Here is a 27,405-nt window from a genome sequence, read left to right on the forward strand (position 1 = left end):
AATTCCTTTCATCTTTCTAAATTCTAGCACAGGAGAAAAAAATATTTTATTTTTCAATAAAAATATTTTGATTGAAAGGTCTCAACGTAATTGGACATGTGTAAACTATTTTGTAATTCGATTAGTTTTTGGCGCGAATCGAATACAAAATGGCGTACGTGTATTCAATTAACGCGCCAACTCATGGGTGAAAGCGTTAGTTGCAACGATTTACGAATTAATTGGTAGTTTCATGTTGATTCTATTTTAACTGTAATAAATTAATGTAGTTATTCTAAATTATTTTAATATAAGTGAAAGTAAAATAGAATTGAACAGTTTACACAAAAAAGAACTTTAAAAAGTAGGTACTATAAAGCCACAGGACCGCATATGCATAGGTATAATCAAATATATACTATGCTGAAAGACAGTCAATTGACAGTCTTTCAACATTGATTTTTAGTTTCTTTTATTATTTTGCCTCCTTAATCTATAGTAAAATTTCAAGGTCATGCCATGGTGACAATTTTGGTATCTTACAATCTTGCCAAAGAAATTTCATTTCTGACACATATGCTCGGCACACAAGCCGTTTTTTATTTAGTCCTTTTTATCTATTCATCTATAAATTGGCTTGTATAAATTGTTTTAGTAGCCTTTTTATATTTTTCAAACTTTTACATGAATATAAATTTTATATTGTAATAAATTGTAATATTACATAATAAGTAAAGTTACATATAATTTCATTGAATATAATATTATACCACTGACCTCACTCGCTCCGCATGCTGCTGCTTCAGGCGGATCTGCGTGAGGAGCCCCACCAGCAGCTCGTCCACGTTGTGGTTGATCCCCACGGAGGTTTCTATGAACTTGCACTCGTAGGACGTCGCTAGGGCTTTGCCCTCTGTAATGCGAATACAATCATACATAAGTTATACTTTTAGAAATTGAACACTTTAACAGATTTTAAACACGATTTATTTATGATATTGTTAAGGAAAATTCAATAAGTTCTACTTTGTAAAGTTGTCTTTTGATAAAACTGCATTATAGTTATTGATTTTGAATAATAAAGAAAATACCCTTTATGAATCTGCATTTATATTTTTAACATGCTTATGTTAGCTTCACCTAGGTACTTGAGTGTCAACGAATCATCAAGCTGTTTAAAACCTGACGTCTATTAAACGGTCACCCATCAATATATTGACCGCACATCACATTGCTTAACCTCATTTTTTCTCAATAATATTTCCAAGCGATTGCCAAAAAGGCTAAATATAAATTGTTTATTTTCTGCCCAATTTCATTTATAATTCGTTGACCTTTCTCTTTGTATTTATTCACTGAAGTCAACATCTGCCGACTGCTCGATTTACAATGCAAATTATAAAAGTAAACAAAAGTTATTATTGGCAGACTATTTCACGAAGACTTTATTTAAGTTTATCTTTTGATCAATCATAATATTTGTCAACTAATTTTGGTATCTTTGAATCTTGCTAAAGAAGTTTCACCTCTGACACGAGTGCTCGGCATTAACGCCCTTTTTAATTATAGATTTATGTTTCAGCAATTTTATCTAATCAAGAAAGTGAAAGTCCAGTGAAAATCGTTAAGACATACAAAAATACCGCGTCAACATGCATTTGCAATAAAACAGTGTTCTCTCTTTAATTGACTGAAAAAAATACGCTGCGAAATGTAAAACTTCGTTCGTTGAAATATCAAACAAACAAGTTCTAATTTCTACGTGTAACATGCGCAAAAGGAAACACAAGAAAATATTAATGAAGAGATACATTAAATAAGTCAATTAATTTGTTCGTAAGCAATAATTAAAAGCTTTCCTCTCCATTTGTAAATAAATGAAATGATATTATATTCAACTTTCATTGTTATTAATTTGATAGATTCGATACATTTTGTAATTACGTCTGATATTACTTTTTGTTAATTAATGTTATTTGTAAACATAATATCTTTAATTGATATTCTGTTCATGTATCTATTTGTTTTTATATCGTTACTAGTGGTCCGCCCCGGCTTCGCCCGTGGTACTTATTTCGCAATAAAAGGTAGCCTATGTCCTTTCTCGGGTATCAAAATATCTCCATACCAAATTTCATGCAAATTGGTTCAGTAGTTTAGGCGTGATTGAGTAACAGACAGACAGACAGACAGACAGAGATACTTTCGCATTTATAATATTAGTATGGATTAATTAATACTTAATAGCGCTTTATTAAACAAGACCAACATATTTGTTTTGTTGTCAACGAGAAAAAGTATACCAAATGGCTGCACCTATTTAATTATTAGAAATAAAAAGAACAAAAGGCTTTTTCATGGTTTTATCTAAGGAGAGAATTGAAAAATTGTATTTTGTAGATATTTAAAATATTATACGTTAAGGGTTTTTTTTATAAGAATGTATGTCCCACTAGTACAACAGCCCGTCTCGCCGTGTGTCTATCTGCCCATAGCGTCTGCAACCGTTTCTGCCCACAGCGTCTGCTACCGTTTATTCACCACTATTACCACTCACATAAAGATTATAAGGTTAACCTACCATCAGTGGGCACGACTCTCGACCTCGCTAGATCCGCCTTATTACCCACAAGGATAACTGCCCATCTCACCCTCTGCCCCGCTGCCCACAGTGCCTGCAAACGTTTCTCAACCACCACTGACATAAAAATTATAGAACTTACCATCAGTGGGCACAACTCTCGACCTCGCCAGATCTGCTTTATTCCCCACAAGGATAACTGCCCGTCGTGCCGTATGTCCCGCTGCCCACAGCGTCTGCAACTGTTTCTCCGCTTCCGCGAAGCTGTTTCGATCTGCTGTAGAGTACACAACGCAATAGCCGTGCGCGCAGCCTTCTGACTGTTGTAATAATATAAAATAAAAACGAATATATAACACGAAAAATATGTTCTAAAGCAATAATCGTATATATAGTCTTATAAACAAATTTGAGATACAAGAATGCTGTTTTATTCACTAAAAGTAATTTTTGAGATACAAAAATGTATTCCTAATATTCCTATACACATTTTTTTTACCATCAAATACAGATTAAACTAAATAGTGTTAGAAATATTTACGATAATAATTATATATTGCAAACACTATTTAATTTACGACTCTAATTTTGAAGCATAACATATCCATATAAATTATTTGAAAACTAAAAAAATATCATAATTATGTTAGAACTACTAGATAACTTACAATAATATTATCTGGGGGTGAGTCTAGGAACGTAATTTCCGACTCTTCTCCAGCCAGCAGCACACATACTGATTTCTCGCCTGACTCGTCATCTATTAAAACAAAATAAACACGTCACTATTTATTATAACAGTAATTAACTTTTTATTTATACGAAAACAATACAATATGGTAAGTTTAGAATAGAGCGTTTGTTATCTGACGGACGTTTGTAAACGGCAAAATGATGCAATATACTTAAATGTTTTTTTTGCAATATTAAAAAATATTGATTAATAATTTATTAAATTATATAAAACGATTCCATTCACGTCGTTATTTCCCAGGCTTCATTGATTTTAAGCAGTACCAACCTTGCTAGAAATATAAATAATGCAAGTAAAATTCATGTTTCTTTTCATATCACGTATATAAAAATGAATCTTTTAATTGTCTCGCAATTTTAGCAAATACAACTAATTACTTTCTTGCAAGGTTGGATATAATTGCTAGTTACTTATTTATGATACAAATACAATATTTTTTGCAAAAACAGAACGTAAAAACGAACTTAATGGAGGAATAAAATAACGTACAATACAAGATTATCGTTAATAAATTTATATAGCTCTCGTTCCCAATATTATTATTCTTATAAGAAACGACGAAATAATATTCCATTCAAAGACAGACCCACATAAAAGAATAACGTATCTACATTAATATAGAAATCGTTTCTTACGTTTTTATAACAATTATATTTCAGTAAAGACTTAACTAATTTTGATGATAAAATTAAAGCTCTATATTATTTAATTTATAAACACTTAAATATAAAAAATGAAATATAATATACCAAGATGCGGGATTTTAACATCTTTACTGGCTTAGTTTTAAGTTATCTCTTGTAACATTTTTTAAACACCACCACTACCACTCAGACGTGTAAACAAATGAAAATAAAAGAAAATCTTTATTGAAAAAGGTTTTAAATAGAAATAATAATACAGAACGAATATCTCAATTAGTATTAATTGTACCTCAACTACACCCTATTGAATCTGGAAACAAATCTAACGTACAGCATCTCAATCTCAGAGATCAGTCATCCGTGACACACAGATGTTACACTTGTAATCAATTAGAACACCTTCCTTGTTTGATGTATCACTGTTTGCTAATGTCTTGCTTTTGAGGTGTTTACAATACGGATTTATGCTAAAAATAGGACATTCTCACAATATATAACTAATTTAATGTGTATAATAATTAAAAGTCAATCAATTAAAACAATATTACATGCTAGACTTCTGCGTAGTTATAATAATTTGTATTTTTGTAAGTTATTGTACTTATAAAAACCATACTTTTTCTTTCAAATGAAATAAATAAATACTGGATAATGGACGCCATAAATCATTCAATTATCAAAACTAACAATCGTACACCGCACATGGAATAAGTAAAACTATACACAAACAAGCTTAACCATAAACAAGTGATAACTGCGTTAAAAACAACCGACTTCAAACTTGCACTTGCAACATTTACAAATACAGACAAAAATGCTCATAAAATAAAAACTACTGGGCCTATCCGAATAAATTTTTTATGGGACCAATTCGACACCATCCCGCATCGAACAAAAAAAGAATCACGTAAATCAGTTCAGAAAACTCGGAGTAATCGGTGTACATACATAAAAAAAAACATACCGGCCGAATTGATAACCTTTTTTTTGAAGTCGGTTAAATAGCATAATTTCCTCACCTATACTAGTGTCATACGCATGCAAGTACTCTGACGTCATGAACTGCCCCACGAGGCTGGACTTGCCCACGCCAGGGCCGCCCAACACTAGCACCCTGTAGGAACTGAGACCCGCTGAAGAATCCCTGGTAATGATATTAATATAATAATATGTTATACGTACTGTATGTACTTTCATATTAAATAAACTGTAATTGAAATGTGTGACATATTTGTATGGAGAGATTGGACTTATTCTTTGCGTTTGATTTTACGCGAAGTATTACATATTTAGAAATTAAAGACTAACGGATATTAAACGCGATTTATTCATTATATTGTAAGCTTGACGTTTTGCATACTTTACAGCGAGTGTGGTCTCGGGTCCTCCCGTCTATAATTTCTAAATACTTATTCTTCAACCTGTTCTTCTTTTTTGGCACTGAATTCCTTCTAAATGGCTGGACCGACTTTTGATTGAGATTTTACAATTAAGGCGCGAGCGAGGTCACAAAGCTCTTTGAAATTACCTACATTTAGAACATATTCATCTAGAAACCAGACTAACCTAGAAGACGCCAAGGAACATGGTGCAGATGCTCTAGTGACAGCCTCGGTGCTGGACGCGCTGGACGCGACAGACGTGTTGGACCTGGAGCGACGCGATCGCAGAGAGTCTCCGCGGTTCACTACCCCTTTACCTGGTTGAGTGGTATATATGGGTATACGTCGCTATATTAGGGGCAAGAGATTTATACACTATTCTTTATCGATTTTATATAGATTTGCGTACAGCAAATCATGTTTGAATACATAATAAATCAAATGGCATGGAATTTTGGGTGTTTCTATTTGTTTTAATTTTTAACCATGACTAACGTAATACGATAGAATTTAATGCTCTGTATCAAAGATTCAATTTATTTAAATACTAAAATTGTACCTATTGTTACAACGAAATAAGACGCTAAATAACTTACGCCTGTAACATATCAAAAGAATTCTATGTATATCAAATTCCCAATTTGCCCATACACAACCAATATATTATTCCAATATATTATATGCTAGCAAACTAGCAAAAACAAAAGAAAATATGCTTTACCAGTAATACTAAAATGCCGCAGTCTATAGTATTCCTCCTCCACACCCGTGTTGGGCATGGACGCGACCCTGGCTCGCTGCTGCGGCAGGCCGAGCAGCTGCCTCTCGCCAGTCCTGGACCTGCCTGCTTTCACTGACTGGGATCTGGAGTGGTGTGGGCTGCCGTACCTGGAAGAAAAGATTGTGTAGAAGAATATTCAAACAGGAGCAAGTGATTTCTGTCTGATCATTACGTTATCAGCATTTTAATAAGAAAAATACTCAAACTCTACATTTGTACATCGTCAAACCCAAAACAAACGGACAATATTTTTAACAATCATTTCTGACAGGTATAATAATTTTAACGTTCATTTATGTTATTTCAAAATTACAAAACAAACAATTAACATTTGTATAATTCGTCCTTAAATAGAATTACAACATCAGTCCACCAAAGTTCGCGGTGAATGTATAAAGCTGTCAAATACACGCTGTTCTGATGTATGACTTTATTTGTGAATGGGGAACTTTTCCTCCGTTATGTAACCTGCCGATTCGAAGTGAACCTTTGCTAGATTATTGAACATTTACAAATATCTATAAGTTCTTTATAAGTGATGCAGTCTAATTAGGTAATATAAATGTGTATCTGACGGTGAAAAAGATCACAAATTACACATAAAACATAACTTTTTAAGTCATCTAAACTATTAGCTATGAATGAAAGCTTTTTTTGAATGTCGCAAGTCATTATCCAGTCTAAAAAGAAGAATCGATGATTACTATTTCAATGAATTAAATTAAATTTAAACTCTAATTTATTATATAATACAGTATACACTTTATACTAACAAAATATTTTTTTTGAGTCCATTAGGAGTCACAACCGTTAAAATCTTCGTTCTTCGCTTGGGCATTATTTTGCCAAAAATACAGTCAGTTACGCTAGTTAAATTCACTTTCCAGTGAATTAATAAAAAAAATCATATTTCTTAAATGATTTTAATTAAAAAGTAAAATTACATTATACGTGTTATTATGAGCACGATGCTTCACAATATATTTTTATTCTAATATTATAATTTAAAGGAATAAAACGTTCTCACGAACGAAAGCACACCGTCAGCGCTTCACATTACATATAGCGTAGGGTTGTCACATAACTCCTCCCCCCGCAGATCCGCAACTATTTTAGGACATTGAGTGAAAATGTTGCGGCAGGATCAACTTCTGGGGCTGATGTTTTCTGTGTTTTCTGAATATTCATTTTCTTTGATTTGTAGCGACGATAGCACAGGAACATTGAAGTGGCCGCTGCGCTCAGTAGCTAAAGATGTAAAGTGGTATTGTCGTATGGTAGATGGAGTGCAGTCCCAAGGTTTTTTAGCGTTCTCGTCGGAATATTACTGATTGGTGCAATTAAAATTTTTGTAGGTGTATCTTTAATTTCATTATTAATATTTGTAATAGTGAGGTCGTCAGTACGTAGAGAGCAGTTTGTAGGTAACGTTGCTATGAAACTGCCTTGGAGATGAAGCTATTCCTTACGCTTGCAGGATAATTTAACCTTTGTGAGATGAGGAAAAATAATGATGTAGTGACTGTCGTCCAATTTCTCCATTGCTGGCTTAGTTAATGTTAGGCAGGTGGATTCACAGTCGCTGGATATCTCTTGCGTGGTGATGAGTTTTGCAATACAGTCGGGTGAACTTCTTGTATGATGATTTAGGGTCGACTTCACATAGAAACCGATTGCTCTTCGATTGAACTTCGGGCATTCAGCCTCTATGTGCACATAAATATCTTTATTGGTTGCTATATAGGGATAGGGAGGTATGATGATATGATTTGTACGATTAAAGTGTGAGGAGTTATAATGGGGAATCTTAATATAATTACTATCCTATTTTTACTAAAGTATGATCCAGTGCGAATTATTCGCGGAGATCTACATTAATAATTTGTTCTGAATCGTAAAAGGAACGTAAAGTAACTAATATAATACTTAATATATCTATCCCTAACATAACATGGTGCGCTCGCGATGTACGCATAAAAGCTAAACTATCCTCTATATTTCTTATTACTAAAAGTAAATCATTAATATTATCGTCTAAGGAGTCTAGGAATTGCGCTAATTCTATAAAGAACCTAAACCATTTATCAATCTACGTTTTACACTGGTTTTAAAGCTTCTAACAAGGACGTTGCCTTATCCAATTTTTCGTTTAAATGTTGAACCCTAATTTTATATAGTAATAATGTACGGTTATAATAACTAATTGGTCGCATATTTTAATGAATTTTGTTAATACATGGGGGTTACCATCAAAATCTGGGACCACCCTTAAGCATTTAAAAATTTCTTCCGTGTCAAACGACATATTAAAACTATCAATACTTCTAATACTATCAACTAAACTATTTCTCGAGGACTGTTGGGTATTAACAGCCTCGGTACCCCGGGATTTCCTAGGATGGAAAATCGTGAAGGTTTATTCTAAAATTAATATAGGAATATAATATAGGAAAGCAACACAATAAAATAATTCTGTGCAACTCACATAAGACATGGTTTCTGTATCGATGGCTGGATACTGCTGATGTTCTGGATACTCGCTTGGGTTTTTTAAAAAAAACCGGTCGGCCGCGCGGGGCCTCGGAACCGATATTCATTTCGGATATTTTCCCGCGGACGACCCGAGTATCCTACCGACTGCGCCAGTTAAATTCACTTTCCAGTGAATTAATAAAAAAAATCATATTTCTTAAATGATTTTAATTAAAAAGTAAAATTACATTATACGTGTTATTATGAGCACGATGCTTCACAATATATTTTTATTCTAATATTATAATTTAAAGGAATAAAACGTTCTCACGAACGAAAGCACACCGTCAGCGCTTCACATTACATATAGCGTAGGGTTGTCACATAACTCGCTAATTAACATTGTTCATCCACACACAAGTCTACAAACTAATCAAACACCAACACAAAAAGTTTACATTTTAAGCGATAAATGCACAAAAAATAGCCTAGTTTAAACTGCAAGCAGATTGCGGAATAAAGTTTTTTAAGAAGTTTCCCTATTTCTTAAGAGCGTCTTATCATTGACCCATATTTAGATACTGTGATAATAAGCCATCGCTAATACAGCTTGAAAAGATGTATTTTTAAAACTTGTAAAGAATTTTTAAGGCAAGACAATTTTGTGATTTTAAACGGGCGAAGCTTTAAGATATTAATATTCAATAACACGGTTATTCTGAAGGTTTTAAAGACTATAAAATGGCGAAAAGGAAGTGACGATATTGTAAATTGACGTTAAGTGGGAATTATCTTGTTCGTGTTATTTTTTAGAAAAAATATTTTGATATGATTAAGTATTCTAATACATAATATGTTTTACTGTATTCTAATATTATTTAAATAGGTTTATTATTAGATTCACTGCGTAGAAATTGCCCTGAACACTAACTGAGTATATCATAAAACATTCTTTAATTGGGTAATATTATACGACGATTCAAAATAATTTTCAACGAAGCATTGTACGAATGTTTTAGTTCAAATAAAACATTTGTTCTAAAGCTTGTGATTACAAGAGTATTATATTTACAAAGATATTCTTACATTAACCAAGCTAAACAACACGGTGTGGTGAATAGACATCCTTATATTAAATACAAAGGCATTATGTTTGTTTTAATTAACATTTCTCGCGAATGGAATAAAACATTTGAGACAAATATATTCATTTTGTATCTGGGTTTGTGGTTTAAGAAATAATATTGTTATTTACTGAAGTTATTTTAGAACGTAGTGTTGGCAACGGAAGATTTCCACTTCAATCAAAAACGTTAATACTAGCTTTCCGCTCGTGGCTTTGCACGTATTGTAAACTGAAAATCCGCATAGTTACTGTGGTTGCATGGTTTCGGTACGAATCGGTTGTGCAGACGTGAAGAAGAGACATACAGATAGAGATATTTTCGCATTTATAATATTACATTATTAAAATATTATTTCTCTGTTTCTTTCAAAATATTCGCTCATTAGGATTTTGTGGTCATTTTCACATAGCATTACGTGGCATTACACTATAGCAGCGCTAATCAGTGAAGGAAAACATCATGATAGTACTAGCATATTGTAGTAAAAATATTGACGAACAGTGGCATAATACCAACCCGTACTTGACCAGTCGGATTGATAAACTGAATCTTCCTTGAAGGTCTATATCCTTGCATTTGGGGTACAAGGTTATGACCACCTCTCGTGCGTAATATAACGCGAATATGTTACAAATTTAATGACTGATAACCCAGTAACAATTTTTGACAAGCTTTTATTAGGTTCACCCAAGGTTCACCTATATTTTTGTATGTAATAGGTAATAGACATGTTTTTACGCAACAGACTTATTGAAGTGAAAACTTCTTTAGCGGCGTTGGGTATAAAATCTTAAACTCGCGTCAGGACACGTGGCCTGATCGAAAAAGCGTTTTTTTTAGCCCATATATTCCATGCGTAAGACGGATACTATTCCAAAATATCAAACATGCTGAACGTTAATAATAAAGTTTTCACTTCTGCCGGCACTCCCGGAGTGCAACCCGTCTTTTTTTAAAATCGATTTTGATTTTAAATTGACAGATCACACATTATATTAAAACTTTGTACACTTATCGGATCGGTGACAATCTTGGTGACAATTCAAAAAATGTTGAGCACAAGTGTCAGAAGTGAAGCACCTTTCCATGACGCGAACTTGAAATTTTACTCTCAACGCGCCTACAGAAGTTTCACTTCAATAATTTCATGTGTTTAAAACATGCCTTTTTGAAATAAGTATATTAATTATTTTCACACCACCCTAAAATTAGCAAACTAACAAACTAAAACATATTTCAAAGATATTACTATAATTATGATCTCATTCAAGTTAAATTGGCATTTTATTCAGCAGACAATTGAAGCTTAAACACCGTTATTACAAAGCAATTTAGCTGAAATTTCGAACCATAATTAATGGAGGGTGAAGGGTTACGCCATTTTATTAACGCGTTTAATTGAAAAATGTGGATGTTTTTTAGCATCCGATCCTGTAAGCTGATGGATGGTTATATTAACATCTGTGAATTTGTCTGCTTTTACCATATTGTATACCTACATGATTTATTTAAGAGGTTTTATGCAATTGGGTATCATTTCAACGGATTTATATATTACGATTTAATAGTTATTTATTCCTACTGTAATTGAACCAAGTATTGTGCTTACAGTAGTATTTTATTTCTACAGTTGACCGGATAGTGTGGAGTTGATTTAAAGCTTTGAATTAAAAACGGTTGTAACAGCGAACTTCGATATGTTGAAGTAACGTAGTTGCTGCCAAAATGAACATTTATTTCACTTAGGGCTGATTTTTCAATCGTTGGTTAAAACTTATTCATCGAATAATGTAGTAAACTACCATTTCAAAAATGTATTCTAATTGTCCGTATTTGACAGTTTACAGGTGACATTTGAAAATGTTCGTGTAATACTTTATTGGATGGATAAATTTTAACCAAGGATTGAAAAATCGGCCCTTAATGTTTCATTGATGATGCGCTCTATGAATTTTATATTAGTTTTAGTTTAGCAAAATGTTTGTTAAAAATAAGTACCTACTAAAAATAGCTTTTTATTACGTTCTCCTGTTTCCTTAACTTGTAAATTCGAAGTCAATCGCACCACGCTCACTTAAGTAGCACAAAATATGTTTAGTTACTTAATAGCACTTAGTTATTTCTTTTTAACCTAATCCCACATCGCATTAGGATCCCATCTTTAGACGTTCTCAATTACTGCCAACCCATCAATAATTCCTTCCCAAACCGGCCATTAATTGACCGCTCGTTTAACGGGCGTTTAACAGAAAAAGAACGTTTAAGTTGGTGAATAATGTGCTTTTTGCATTAGAATTGTTTCTTTTGTGAACATGTATAAATATATATGAAATTCGTATATCATAATTTATTTGTATATGATGTTTTACTCATTAATATCGGTTCAACAATACCTAAGGTACTAACTACGATCGGTAAAAATGTACCTTACAATGACAATTTTATACCGCCTTACGTGTAAGATATATAAAATACACATTGAATAAATAAATAAAAATACACATAAAACATACATAAGTTTTAAAACCTTTTTAGCTTTTACCTTTAGTCCGGTCTCTAATGTACTAAAACCTTGTAATATATGCAAAATCGTTAATGCTAATGTAAATAAAGATCTCATGAATAAAACACGAGGGTATGTGGGTAATGTTATAACAATGTATTTTATGTTATTTTAGGTTATTCGTAATTTGTATCGCAAGTTTGTTTTATCAAATATCACTTTCCCGTTCATTGACTTTACGAAGCGTAATAACATGGCAAAAATATTTAGAATACATTATAATATTAATCTAATTTTGATTTTAACAAACAATATTAATATTTTAAAGTGTTTTTAATGAAAATTGTTCGTGGCGTCTTTATGCTACGTGATTAAAGTAAATAAACTATTTATTTACAAATGAGCAAAAATTCTTTAAAAAACTTCCAAAACTTTCTAGAGTTTTTTTGACAACGTTATAATTAAACTATTTCAATATAATTGTAATCAAAATGTATATTTGTTACAATATAAAACTACAACATACTGAACTAAATTCTTAGTACAGAAGAAGCAAGATAATCTTCAAAAAGATCATGAAAACAGAATGCTTCGTCCAAAAAATAGTTAAAAAAATAGTTGAGTATCTTTGTGATAAGTTCGTGCTTTGTTTCAGTTAAATGCCTTATTTCTTGTTATTTCCTTTAATTTCCCTTTTGCGGTTTCAATTCGGTTACTCATTAAAATATAGGTCGCGTCAGGTGAAGTGAGACATTTTAATTGAATGTCTTTTAATAATTGTCTTCTTTCTCTGGGTTGTTAAAGCACTTCACACGAAAATACGAAATTTCGTCACTAATTGATAATTAATTTGCAAGTAGAAGCTATGCCCGATATGTAACGTCAATTACAATATTAACCGAATGCAAGCGTACACGGTATCATCATAACACTTTTAAATATTGATAGCACATCATGTCGAATTGGATAGTAACCTCCTATTTAGGTAGTAGTAAATTAATATTAGAATTTAGAATTGACTCTACATTTTACTGATACTTATATACAATTTGCATGTAAATTATTAACTTTGTGTGTGTCTGTGACAGCATATTTAATACCTTTGGACGTATACCTTACATAGTAATCATAAAATTTTATATAAAAACTAGACTCACATGCTCATAAAACGCAAAAAACAGTACAATTGTAGCGAATTCGCAGAATGGCTAATTGAAAATAAATAAGCATCCAATAAATGTAAATATTTAACGAACGAAACTTTCTTTTGTGTTCGCATTAATTAACGACTCCGTTTATCCCCTGTCAGACAATTTATTTCAACACAATGTTGTTTTAACACTAACAAAGTGCCCCGGCTTTACCGCAATTTCAATCGTTTTTACGTGAAAAAATATAATTATAACCGAAAGAGAGTTTGATAAAATTCGCTGGTTAGGTTAAATTATTTAGTACATAATATCTAATGATTGATAGCTTTATTATTACATTGTTACAAAATATATAAATATAATACATATTCCTCTATGACTAAATTAAAGAAATATCGCATGGCGATAGTTTAAAGGTTATAATTAATGGTTATAATTTTTAGTTGATTTATATTAGTTTCTTATCAGTTTTGTTAATATAATGATAAACTGGAATATTAAGAATGTCTTCTAATATTAAAAGGCAATATGTTCTTAGAATAGAGCTGCTTTTATTTTTAGAGCTTCTTACAATACAACAAAATGCTACTAAAACTGAAGGAAAACACGAGAAAATTATACAATGAAAGCATTAGCCCACAACAAATATACGTGTTATTGACATAATTCACCCATTAGTTATCGTATAAATATTTTTTTTATTCGTAGCAGTTTTCATTGTTCCGTTTCTTTGTAAAAAAATTTGTTCTCTTAAAGATTGACGTTAATTAATAATAATTGACATATTATAAAGCAGAAGGCGGCCATTATGGATTTACGCCAATTTAAAACTGATAAAACAAAAAGCCTTACCTCTTATCAAACTCATGTAGATCCTCTGAAGTGAACTGGCTGGTGACGTCCAAGAGCTGCTGTATATGGTCACAGCGGCTGTTACGCCTATCCTCTCCATCCCGGATGAGGATGGTGGAACAGCCGCCGTAGTCCAGGGATAGAGAGGGCTGTTGGACCACGATGGTTGTGCGTCCCGCTGGCATGGACGCCGCGGAGTCGAGAGGGTTCGCTGTCACGTGGACTTGAGCTGATGAAGAAGATTAGCTCTTAGATACTTTGTATATCTTGTAAATACAATACTTTGAAACGTTATGTCTTAATGATTATGATAAATCAACGTTAACGTCTAATTTGCAACAAAAATATTTATAAAGAACAGATTTAGAAGTTCACTGTATTGTTACTTTATGTTTTTGTTTTCTGTAACAAAATATAGCATTTAAGGATGAAGTGCGAATAACCGTTAAGTGTAGCAGGTAATTACTGTGCTAAATAAGTGATCTATTACTAATTTAAAACAAAACTTTATATGATGACATGCATACCAGTAGACTGTCGCCTGGACGACGGCGGCGGCACAGAATGTTGGTGCGCGGAAGATCTTCTCCTCGTAGTCGTAAAAACCTCAGTGCCTTCCAGTTGCCGCCTTAACTTCGCCACTTCATCTTTATAATACTCTTTCTCTTTCAACTTCTTCGTCCTCGGCTCACTGCCTCTTCTCTTGACCGTTTCCGGTTCGAAATTAAAATGAGTTTCATATTTAGCCTGGTTCACTTTAGGACTCTTAGGTGGTTCGATTTTATCATATTGCATCGACGTGGAGGGCCCGCCGAGGCCGAGGTTTTGATTGACGTGCGTTTTATTTCTGGGTTTTTCCTTTTTGGCATGCGGTTCGGGGATGGGGACGTCGAAGATGAATCTGGCTGGCCCGGGGCGGGGGGAGTCTATCGTGTCGGTTGCAGATTGGGGGATGGTATAGGCAGGTGGTTCGAACTCGCAGCTGTCTTGTGCTCTGTGGTAGTGTGGCGGGGCAGTGCTGGGCGGGTTCTGCGGGGGGGTTGGTGTGTCGTCGATGAGGCTCGGCTGCGGGGGTTCAGGGGGTTCTGGTTCCGCGTCCATGGAGTCATCTGTGCCGGTGATGGAGGTGAGGGCGGTGGCTGCGGAGTCGGTGCTCGTGTTAATGGTTTTATCTGATGTCGTGCTGCTGCCCATGACGACTACCTGCGGAAGAATGTTGGAATGAGTCACCAAGCCAGTAATGTAAATAACTTCATATCATATCGTTACTATTTAAATATATTTTGGAGTGATTTGTGTTGCACATTTTTATTGAATTTATTCAATTCATTATAATAAAAACATTTAATTTTAAAAGATATCAGTTTGCAATTTAAGAAGAGTCACAAAGCCAATTCGTAACAACAAAAATATTAAACACAAATACCTAAATCAATCAGTTTACAAAAACAACAAAAAGAACAAGTTTCTTCAGACTTTATTGAATCTGCCAATGAAAATAGCAGTTCTAAGCTTTGTTGTGCATTTTTAACAGAGTCCATTGTGCAGCCTGCAGGTATACCGTATACCGTATAAACGATACCGAAACAATGGAGGTTTACCCGCAGTACTGTCGACTTTTATTTGCTTAAAGGAATTTTAAATTGTACCACAATTTGTTCCATTTACGTGCCGTTAAAATTCTGACCGAAGTTTTTAAAAGTGATGTGTTATTTTTCGATAGAATGCTTTTATTTTAAACTTTTTTCACTTGTGAGTAAAAATGTTCTTAAAGCTATTCTACGTATGTGTAATTTTTCAAATTTTAATTCAATACATTGTACAAACTATTTTTTTAATAATATAAACAATGAAAATCAGACATTTTTGAATGATCTATATTTAATCATGTAAGTACCATGTTCACGATATAGGTACGTTTATTTCCACTTAAATATAATGCATTGAATGAAAATATGCATATTCAGTTAGGATGAGCTATTGCGCTGTTGAGCTGTCATATAGAGCACAAGTTGTATGAGCGATAGCTTCTGATGGACACAAATATGTAGTAAAACCCATCATTATAATAATGCTACAAATCACAATGAAGTGATTTGAAAATGTTAGTTTTACCATTTACTTAGTAAAATGTTGCAAAACTTTTCATTGTATTCGTGTTACGTGTAACTATGTGTTTTTGTTGCTTAATCAAGTAAAAACGTTTGGAAATTTGAAAAAGCTGCGTACTTAGCTTAATTTTTATAAAAAATCAAAGGTTTAAATCAGTTCAGTTCATCATTCATCAATTATGACTTCAAATTATGATTAGCGAAAAATTAATACATAATTTGAACCAAATCGTTGAACGAAAGCTTAAAGCTATACATCAAAACTCATGTAAAATTGGAAGATAATCCAATTCCTTCAATAAAACGCGAACAAAGTCACGGTTTAAGTATCTATTACAACATTTTATCCTCAATACATAACTGGAGCTTTACCTATAGGTAATGTTTTTTCCAAGGCGTGGTCTTGACGCCAAACTTAAAAGAAAAACCAACTCATTTTAAAATTTCGCAAGTAAACAGGATAAAAAATATTTACCCTCTTTGAGCGCGATAAAAACAAAGGGCCTGTAAGTATCGCACAGGGTTTTAAACAACCATTATTGTATTTGCCGCGAATATTTTAGAAAATGGCGCGAACTGTTTATATTTTAAGGCTTAAAAGAGCTTAAACGTACTTATGTCGTTAGACTTGTTTTTCGTAAATTTTCAAAGTAGGCTAATTAGTTTATACAGTCGCTTTTAGTGCGTGAAATTAATTAATGTAATGTAATATTTAAATGTTTTTTTTATGAATAGATGTATTTATGTGTTTACTTTAATTGGTTAGACGATTTCGAATCTAACGACACAAGAATTAAATAATTGTTGATTACGTTCAAAAATAATTTATTTTGAATATGGAAATAAATCATGGAATTCATTTACTATCGGTTCGAGTAATTAGAAATACCCAATTCAATTAAATTAATACGAGAATTTTAAACACATCAAATAAGTCCCACTCAGTATTTCGCCAAAACGATATTTGGGGATCAAAGATTTAGAGACTTTTGTTATTTTAATTAAAATTCTTGAGACATTTTTACTGTTTGCGGTTAGCGAGTATTCGTAACCGCGTAGAGGCGTAGCTCGTTTCGTAGCCAAGAGCTACGAAATTTGAACAATATATGTACAATGTACATACGATGCTAAAGGTTAAATATTATTTTATTGAATATACGTACAAGGTCAGAAAGAAAAGATATTAGTTTAATTACAACATACTAAACAATTTATCTATTGTTTTATAATATAAATTTTACTATTTAAAAAATAAGAGACGATTGAAAAGAAATACAGTCGGAAGGTATTATGTCGATATATAGCCTTCCTTATCCTTTTTAATCATTACAGTACTGTGTAAGTATATTTTTGTGTTAAGTTTCGTGCATAAAAAAGTTTTTTCAATATTTATCCCCACTTAAAATTTAAAGATAGATATTATATAAAATATTTCCTGATATTTAAGTAAAAGGCTGATAAATGATATTTTATACCCTACAGCCATGTTGGCACAAATACATGTTTGAACCGCACCAAACTGGTTTAAAAGCTGCCATAATTATTAAACCACGTTATAAATACATAATTACTCATTTAATATAATTAAAATGCTCTTTAACAGTACATTACATAGATCAATGATCAATATCGCTTTGCGCACTGCGGCATCATGTTACAAAGGTAGCATTATCTTTTACATTGATTTTCAAACGGACCTTTTATTTCTATATAATAGTTCTTGATAGAAAATATATTAGATTGGAAACGTTTATTCTTTTATATATTTAGTGGAAAATATAGTGAAGCTAACGGGAAAATAGAGCATGAAAATGTTTGATGTATTCTGTACATTATTAATTAGATGTTTTGAGTAAGGTAAATATTGTAATACGTAATAACTAGTAAGTGTTTATATAAAATATATTATATTATAGATATTATATTACATATTTTCACTTGTATGTTCAAATAATTTAGAGATTTGAGATTTCATTAACATATTTAACTTCAACATAATATTATTATGATATGAGATAACAATAAAAGTAACTGTTACTTTAAACCACTTACTTCTATTATTTATTTGTTAAATAACATGAAGGTAAAAGTTGTTTTAATTAATATATTAAAAAATAATATTGATATATTAATGTTCAAATTATATATAACTAGCTTTCCACCCGCAGCTTCACCCGCGCAGTCAAAGAAAAACCCGCATAGTTCCCGTTCCCGTGGGATTTCTGGGATAAAACCTATCCTATTTCCCGGGGTAAAAAGTAGCCTATGTCCTTTCTCGGGTATCAAAATATCTCTATACCAAATTTCATGCAAATTGGTTCAGTAGTTAAGGCGTGATTGAGTAACAGACAGACAGAGTTACTTTCGCATTTATAATATTAGTATGGATAATATATATTATTACATATATACTATATTTAACTAGCTTCCCTGGCAGACATTATGTCCTATTGCTCCTTTTTAGTTTTTTTTCTCCATAAGAACCTTCCTTGTGTAAGAAGGAAGGTTAAAAGATCCTTCCTTTCCTATTCCTTCCTTCCTTTCCTTCCTTTTTTACAAAAACGTTATAACCTAGTAAATAGCCGAATTGGTCAAGCCGCTCCCGCGTTTTACGCTTAACAACACATTTGGCGATACTCTGTAGTATACATATAGAGATAAGTTTTTTACTAAAATCTTTTACGTTTATACGAGTTTAAATAATGAAAGATGAGCCAAGAATAGATGAAAAATAATAAAAAAAATCCATTAAATACCAGGTTAACAGCGAGCATGAGAATTAGCAATTTAACAAAATAAATGCATAAAAGTGCCGTAAGTGGAACGAGGTCTTTCAATGCTCCCCGTGTTTCTGACGCCCTGGTACTTCTCTGCGTGATTAACTAGATTGTATGCAGGTATTAATTAATTTTAGCTGTGTTTTATTGTTTTGTTTAATAGTTTTTATTGTTATATTGTTATATTGTTATAATGTTTTGTTATTTAAGACACTTTTTAATAGTATGTGGGTATAATTTTATGTGCGTTATAGCATAATATATAATTTAAGCATACGCAATACAAAAAAGCAACTACTTTATATCATCGACTAGCTGTTCCCCGTGGTTTCACCCGGATTGCTTACAGCCTTCCTTGATAAATTAGCTATCTAACACCGAAATAATTTTTCAAATCGGACCAGTAGTTCCTGAGATTAGCGCGTTCAAACAAACTCTTCAGCTTTATAATATTATAGTATAGATTAGATTGCAAGATTTACTCCGTCAATTTTTTCATTTTATATTTAGATACATACACCTTTATCGAGTAATAAAAATATAGTTAAGAACACGAAAAAAAATACACGCTTCACAAATTAAACACACAAACATACAGGTAAAGCTTGTTAAAATGGGCTTAATTTTTAATCCCATACCAGCCTATGTGAAACGAGTGGCTAGTTGCATAAAATTGCTGTTAAAATTTCTCGTTTAAGAAACGGTGGTGGTTTTCAAGTCAAAGTTCGTTAAAACGAGGAAATGGAAGGCTTCCGCCGAGGTCTGACTTCAAGAATGATCGATAGTCGAAACAGTAATGCAGTGAAGATATTGATACTACTGAAAAATGTAACTACACAGAGTATATTAAACTTATTTTGAACTAGAAACTAAAACATTGCCTTTATTTTTATCAATTATAATAATTAATTAATTAATTATTGTCATTTAATACATCGGAAAAAGCTTCATACACACACACCACACATGCAGACAGTACAAACAAAAACCACACACACCTACAAATACACGAACACACACATGCACACAGATAAGTTTGTTTGTTTAGATTGTTCCCTTATATAAACAATAATATAATTAAAGGCATATTTCTAGCAATTATTAATCTAAGAATATCTTACCTTTGGTACTCCAAGATTTATTAAATTCACATTGCACACACACAACTTAAAATTACTTTCCTTACCTTTTGTTCATTTGTCAAAGTTAAATAATGCCTACAATACATCAGTTCGACAGCATTACTTTATTAATGGTCATACTGACAGGCTGTGATTTGTTATCAATTGACTACATTAATTAGATTGCGTAGAATCGTAGTTATTATTCTGTAACGCCTTTGCTCAGTCTCCCCTTTTTATTAAAAAAAGGGGAGACTGAGACTATCAGAATATATTATCATTCTTGTTTTGTATAATTAAACATTATGGTCATTACTTTGCCTGTAGGTAGTGCTCTATGCTCTCTTTTTATATTATAGATAATTAAGACAATTTTTTTTGTGATTCAACGACTATAGATATAACTTCGATCAGATAGTTACTTTCAAATCACATTATATTACGTAGTCTTCGAACATTAGTTTACTATGTAGAGACCAATTCCAAATGCACTGAGAAATTTATTCGACTGTAAATTGATTTGGAGCTAAAATAATTACAATGTTTCGAATAGATTGAATAGAAATTTCAAGGGAACTAGTAAATTGTAGGGAAGTGACGTGCGCACCTGGTTGCCTTTATACAGTTGTAGTAAATCCTGAATTGATTGTATTTTATCTGTATTTTGTAGATTGGTATTTACTTTGAGATTATAAAGAAGAATACAGAGATAATGAAAGGCGTATCTTTATACAGGGTGTAATCGTTAAGTGTGCACAGGCGATTATTCCGTAACTATTGCAGATATCAAAAAACTTTAAACTGAAATCGAAAGTACTTAACCTAATGAGTAAAATGGCCATAATAAATTTTTAAAAATAAAACGAGAAATATCCAAAAATGTTACATTAAACGCTCCCATACAATTTTATTTCCCATACATTTTGTATTCATAGCAGATTTTCGAAGTTACGTCGTCATTGTGCAATACAATCAGGAACTCTATTTAAAGTTTCTAAATGAACTTCCCTTCAAATTTGCGAAGTAATTAAAGCAGAAAACCAAAAAAAAAAGAAAGAGACAGCTTAAATCTTTCATATTAAATGTACATGGGATATTCATATCTCATACTAAATGTATGGAAGGGTTTAAAGATAATTTTATTGATATTTCTCGTTTTGTTTTTAAATTTATTATAGCCATTTTACGCATTAGTTTAAGTACTTTCGATATCAGTTTAAAGTTTTTTGTTATCTGCAATACTTGCGGAATAATCGCCTGTGCACACTTAACGATTACACCCTGTATATGATGATGCAGGAAATAAATTGTACAGTTTCGCAGAAAAAAATAATTTTATTAACATAAAAATTGATTGACTTTACACTATTTTCTATGTGCATTTATAATTTTTAAACTTGTAACAACATTCTCAGTAACGACGCAATTTAAAAAATTTGTTCAACATTAAAAAATCATAGTTTCGATTTCAGGTGTGCTTCGGTGTGGAAGCTTGATTCAGAACTTAACAAGGTGGATTTATTTCACGCCAATTTAAAAATTCAGTTTGTGAAACAGAAATGAAACGAATATTTGGTAATTGATATTATTTTTCTTAAAAGTGATGTTAAACATAGTTAGTGTATGCAAATGAAATGATAAATGCAAGTTTTTATTCCTTATTTTTGTCCTACTAATATATGCGAAAGTTTGTGAGGATGGATAAATGTTTGGATGTTTGTTACTCCTTCACACGAACACTACTGAATCGATAACAATGAAATTTGAAATGTAGGTAGCTGAAGACCCAAAACAAGACTTAAGTTACTTTTTCTTTGAAAACGCGGGTGAAGCCGCGGGCGGATTTATCTAGATATACACAAATTTGAAATGAGTATTCTTTATAGTTTATTAGATAACATAAAAATTATAGCTATTATAATAGACTAAAAGGAATTCTTTTTACGGTGACGTCTTTCTTCACAATTTAACATAAAGAAATCAAGTGAGTCTCCAAATTCACTAGAAATACCTATCCTTTGTCCAAAAATGAAATTCATTTCTCCAAATAAAATGGCGGCGTTATTTGCAAATGGCGTCAGCTGTCAAAAATAATCCCATTTGATAATCATGCCATGATTGTCACTTACAGGACTGGATGTTATAACTTTATGGATTTTGATTATAATTTGGAAATTAATTTGTGTTGAGGACTTTATTTATGAGTAGTTAATATTGGTCTTAATTATGAGATAATTAATAGTTGTGAGCTGTAAGTTTTAAAATAAGTGGTACTTTAGTAACGTTTATGTTTAGGCAAAACGACATGACGTATTAAATATTTAAAATATAAAAATGTGCATGTTAGCAAATTCTCGGCAAAGATTAATAAATAATCCTGTTAATTATGACATAATATGATTGCCTAGATTTTACTTGCTCTTAATTTTTTTACGCCATCATGTAAGATAGAGTCTTGAATAATATTTTTTATTCAGCTTTTTATTCAGTATAGAACTAGGCAGTAATCACCACTTCAATATTATTAACTAACCATTTGAAACTAACAGCTATAAACACAAAATTATGAACTCCATGTGAACTTAACTATTAATCGCATATCGCTTTGATGGTGCTTGGATTGGGCTCATCATAGAGTAATTGCCGTTAATTGGATCCATATCTATTCGTTTGACGTTCCTCTGACATATTAACTGTCAAGCGTGGTGGTGTTATCGTTTGTGTGACGGTAATGGGCTATTTCAGCAATATACAAGCTTGAAATAAACATACAAGCTTGTTAATAATACCTTTATTTTACAGGGCAAACGTAAAAAATGTAGAATTTCGCTCTAAGTTTTAGCTCTCTATAAAAGTATTTTTTTCTGGTTTTCGTCCTTCTTTGCGCGAACTATGAAAGAAGTTACGTTTAAATAGAAGTTATGTTTTATTTTTTTAATCTGTTGCAACTTTTTAAGCTGTTCTTTCTATAAATACTTCTCTCAATAATTTAGATAAAGTGTATTTACGAAAGCGTAAGCAAATGAAAAAGGCATTCATTTTGGCTAACTTTTTATGTCTATTCAGAATATCATTTTTATATCTAGGTAAGTTCTAATGATACTGATAGCATTTTCTATGAAAAATAACTTTCCTTTTATGGGCACGTCCTAGTTTTACACATTCAACTATATACTCTGATATTATCATAAAGAAAAATAATTTCATTTTTGGCAAGCTTAAGTACCTACCTATATATAATATTTCTGTAAAATATACAAAAATATTATATATAGGTAGTGATGAGTGAATAGAGTGTCGCCAGAGGAAAAGATAGTATAAGAATTAAATAGGTACCTATTATTATTATCGCTATTCAAATTTCATGTCCTCAAATGAAGTTATCGCTAGTGCGGCGTACATAATGTCAGTTTATTTGCGATCATTTGCCCGTAATGATGCTTAATTTCATATTAATTAATATTTGATACGATGTTATTCAATCTGTACGCTAGTAACTACGCGGTTTTGTTCGTGTTAATTTTATTATATTATTAAAGATTTATTCGTATGAAAATGAAAATGAAAAATGAAAATGAAATGTATGTATGTATGATTATGCTTTGCAATTGCGTTGTGGAACAGTGGATTGTAAGTACCTACTAATAAAAAAATACTCTATAAAGATAGAGATGCATATTGATTTAACGAACATTGTACTTGCAGTAATAAAACTTATATAAGAACTATAATAATCCTTTTGTATCATGGACTAGTAAAATTCGACTACTAATTCACCTTTTTTGAGTTCATTCCTTATTCCTATATCTTATTCATATTATATATACGTACTATGTAACTAAAAAGGTTTTAACGGACTAAACCTAACACACACATTAGTGAAGTCCCGTGTCCCCGTAGTGGGGTAAGGGGCAGATGCATTATGCATACATCTGTTTCACTGATCGATTTAAACAAACACACACATTAACGTACAAAAAAAAACAATTTTAATACTAGGTACCAACGAGATTCTTTCTATTTCCATACAAAAACAAGTCCCAATTTTATGTATTACATCTTCTAATATATAAAAATCAATGCCACTTTTCGTTGTAATTCCATAACTCGAGAACGGCTGAACCGATTTCGATAATTCTTTTTTTATTATATTCCTTGAAGTACGAGGATGGTTCTTATGTAGAGAAAACGTTAATATGTACCACGGGCGAAGCCGGGGCGGACCGCTAGTATTATATAAAAACATTTTTACGAGAGGCACAATAAAATATGAAACTTTCATACAGCGACGAGACAATCGTATCGAAGGGAAACATAAAATCCTCGTTTATCCACAATACTAAATTAGACTTTAGCAATGTCTACGTGACTACAATACTAAAGCATACAAATAATCTACTAATACTTTCATCTATGAGTAGATATGTTATTTATGTGCTTAATAAGATTATAAGGAATCATTAAGGCTTAGTTACTTTCTAATCAGAGTTTCAATAAGATAATTATTATTTATGTGATGGTGACGATGATATTGATGATGATGAAAAACAAAGAGGCATTGGATGGGGCTCTAGATATATAGAGCTGAAAACTTTGTTTGTTTGTTTGCTTGAAAGCGCCTATCTTAAGATCGACTGATCCGATTTGAAAAATAATTACAGTGTTACAAAGCCCATTTATAAATAAGGAAGGCTTTATTTCATCACGCTAAGACAAATAGGAGCGAAGAAATACGGGTAAAACCGCGGGGCTAATCGCGTTATGTACATCTACATGCCGAAAATCTTCAAGGCATGTGTAATAGGGAATTCATTTGATAATAATATTCATATACCCGCATCTACAATAATATTATTATTACTCTCATTTGGACGAACGCATCTACGAATGGCACCTACAAGGTATGTATAATAAAACTATTGTAGATATGTACATTCAACTTTAAACGTTATGCCCCAAACATCTTATCTTAATATCTTAATTATCTTAATATATACTATAAAGGCGAAAGTTTATGTGGATGTATGGATGTTTGTTACTCTTTCACGTAAAAACTACTGAACCGATTACAATGAAATTTAGCACACATATATAGAGTAACTTGAATTAACACATAGGATAGTGTTTATCCCGGAAATCCCACGGGAACGGGTACTATGCGGGTTTTCTTTTGCAAACGCGGGCGAAGCCGCGGGCGGCAATCTAGTGTATAATAAAACAATTGTATATTCAAATTTAAACTTTATGCCCCAAACATTATAACATAATTTAGCGCCACCCACGCCACGCATTTCCCTTATCAAAATACCACTTCATATATTAAGTAACATAATATCCTTATCGTAATGGAAAAGGGACGCAATTTTTATAAGGAATTAAATCATACTTCAACATCTCCGCCATTATTTTTAAAGAGACAATTTCTCATTCATTTTATTATCTCCAAAATTGAATGAGTAAATGCCTACGTAGGATTGTAATTATTTTATTATTCCTTCAAAGTACAAATAAATAACACAACATGATTATATACTTTTTCTTCTTCTTCTATTAAAGTAAATAATATTAGGATTTTTCGATGTCTTTAGTCTTTTTTCGTTTTTTTTTATTTCGATTTTCAATTCTAGCAGTAATATCTTTTCTCTTGAATTTTTTGCATCTTATAATTATATAAATTATCTAATAATTATCATTAGAGTTCTTATCGTCTGCGTATGGAATTTCTAGAATGCACTAACCAAAAGCATCTAATATTTTCTATTGCATTTTCTTTTACCTCCACCGATCGTTTTTCATTTAACACATGTTCCATTTCTTCGCGTTCTTTCTTTTTATAATATCCAATTAAGTCCTGTATCTCTAAATAGATCTGCAACATCTGTACTATCCTATCTTTGTACCAACCTATAACCCGTGACACGTCCTATGCACAGATGTTATGTGTCCCAAGTATGTCGAGGTAGTTTACGAAATCTAGCTTTTTTATGACTACCGAGTTTGAAAATTTTATTTACCCTATTGTTCTATAATTATATGCCATGTATGATATATTTTTGGAAAGAGGAAGAAACTAGTTATAGCATAAAAATGTAATCATGACGATATATTTTTTCTATAAAATTATAAAAAATTGATTTTCTTTTGTTTTAATTTTAATTGCTTACATACTAACACTTACATGATAATGGTGAGTCATCAAATGATCATATTCACGTTTTCATATCACTACACGATTGCCAAATACATTCACTTATATTTTCACACATTTAACACAACGTATTTCACTATGAATAATAACAAATATCCATTATTCACAAACAAGAAAAAAAGCGCCATTTTGCGTCTTCCGCACTGAAAAGTTGAGACACTTTTTCACTGAGTATTCTTCAAATATCCCTAAAACCAATATCATAAACGTATTCTACGTAAAATTTCCAGTAATATACGTCTCAATTATCACTCATCTAATTATTCCTCTCGGCATAATTCACAATCCAAATATTCGTTGAACAAGAGAAATGTCACAAACTATGGCCGATGACGCAACTCAATCAATGATTCACTTTTTTTTTTTATTTTGTGGTTTTGGTCTCTATTGCCTGTCTCGGAGTCGTGTCGATTCGAATTATAAATGTTTAAGGCATAGAGAAATATTTTTTATACTGGAAACATTCACTTGTAAGCAGCTACAGGTGACGTTCAAAGTCATTGGCCGCGTTATGAACAGGCGGTTGTACGCAGGACGCTACAGTCAGAGTTTTAGTTATGAACAACCGCCTGTTCATAGGACGCGTCACGGGTTTTCATCGTTTATTTGCTATGACACCAGTGTGACGTCGCCCGGAAGACTTCGTTCGGTTTATCGCGAATTTTATGACGTCATAAAGCGACTATCTGTTCTTCAGTTTACGAGATGGTTTATTACATCGGTGCTTTAATGTGCACTCGTCAACGAACTTGGTGTTATTGGAGGAAATTATGACTCGAATTCGTTAGGTTGTGGTACTGTGCATTTTGTAGACGTGTCTACGTTTATAAGTTTGATTATTTCACGTCTTCAAGAGACGTGAAACCAACACAATCAAAAGTTGCAACCGTTTTTGCCGTTTTTGGGTCGCAAGAAATCAAAACCTAATTTTAGGCTAGTAGTTTAATTTTTTCATCTGATCC

The 27,405-nt window shown here is 32.0% G+C and overlaps 1 protein-coding gene across 1 annotated transcript in view; it reads right to left on the reverse strand.

Annotated features, from left to right (window-relative positions):
* Positions 1-27,405, reverse strand: part of LOC123701819 — a 143,732-nt gene that overhangs the window by 2,313 nt on the left and 114,014 nt on the right. The window contains exons 5-12 of the mRNA XM_045649385.1: positions 14,754-15,429; positions 14,227-14,455; positions 6,062-6,228; positions 5,525-5,657; positions 4,978-5,102; positions 3,229-3,320; positions 2,703-2,880; positions 757-892 (exon numbers count right to left, since the gene is read on the reverse strand). Coding sequence (XP_045505341.1) covers positions 757-892; positions 2,703-2,880; positions 3,229-3,320; positions 4,978-5,102; positions 5,525-5,657; positions 6,062-6,228; positions 14,227-14,455; positions 14,754-15,429 — 1,736 coding nt within the window. The remainder of the gene's footprint in view (positions 1-756; positions 893-2,702; positions 2,881-3,228; positions 3,321-4,977; positions 5,103-5,524; positions 5,658-6,061; positions 6,229-14,226; positions 14,456-14,753; positions 15,430-27,405) is intronic.

The sequence above is a fragment of the Colias croceus genome, chromosome 22, assembly GCF_905220415.1.
Source record: "Colias croceus chromosome 22, ilColCroc2.1".
Classification (NCBI taxonomy): Eukaryota; Metazoa; Arthropoda; class Insecta; order Lepidoptera; family Pieridae; genus Colias; species Colias croceus.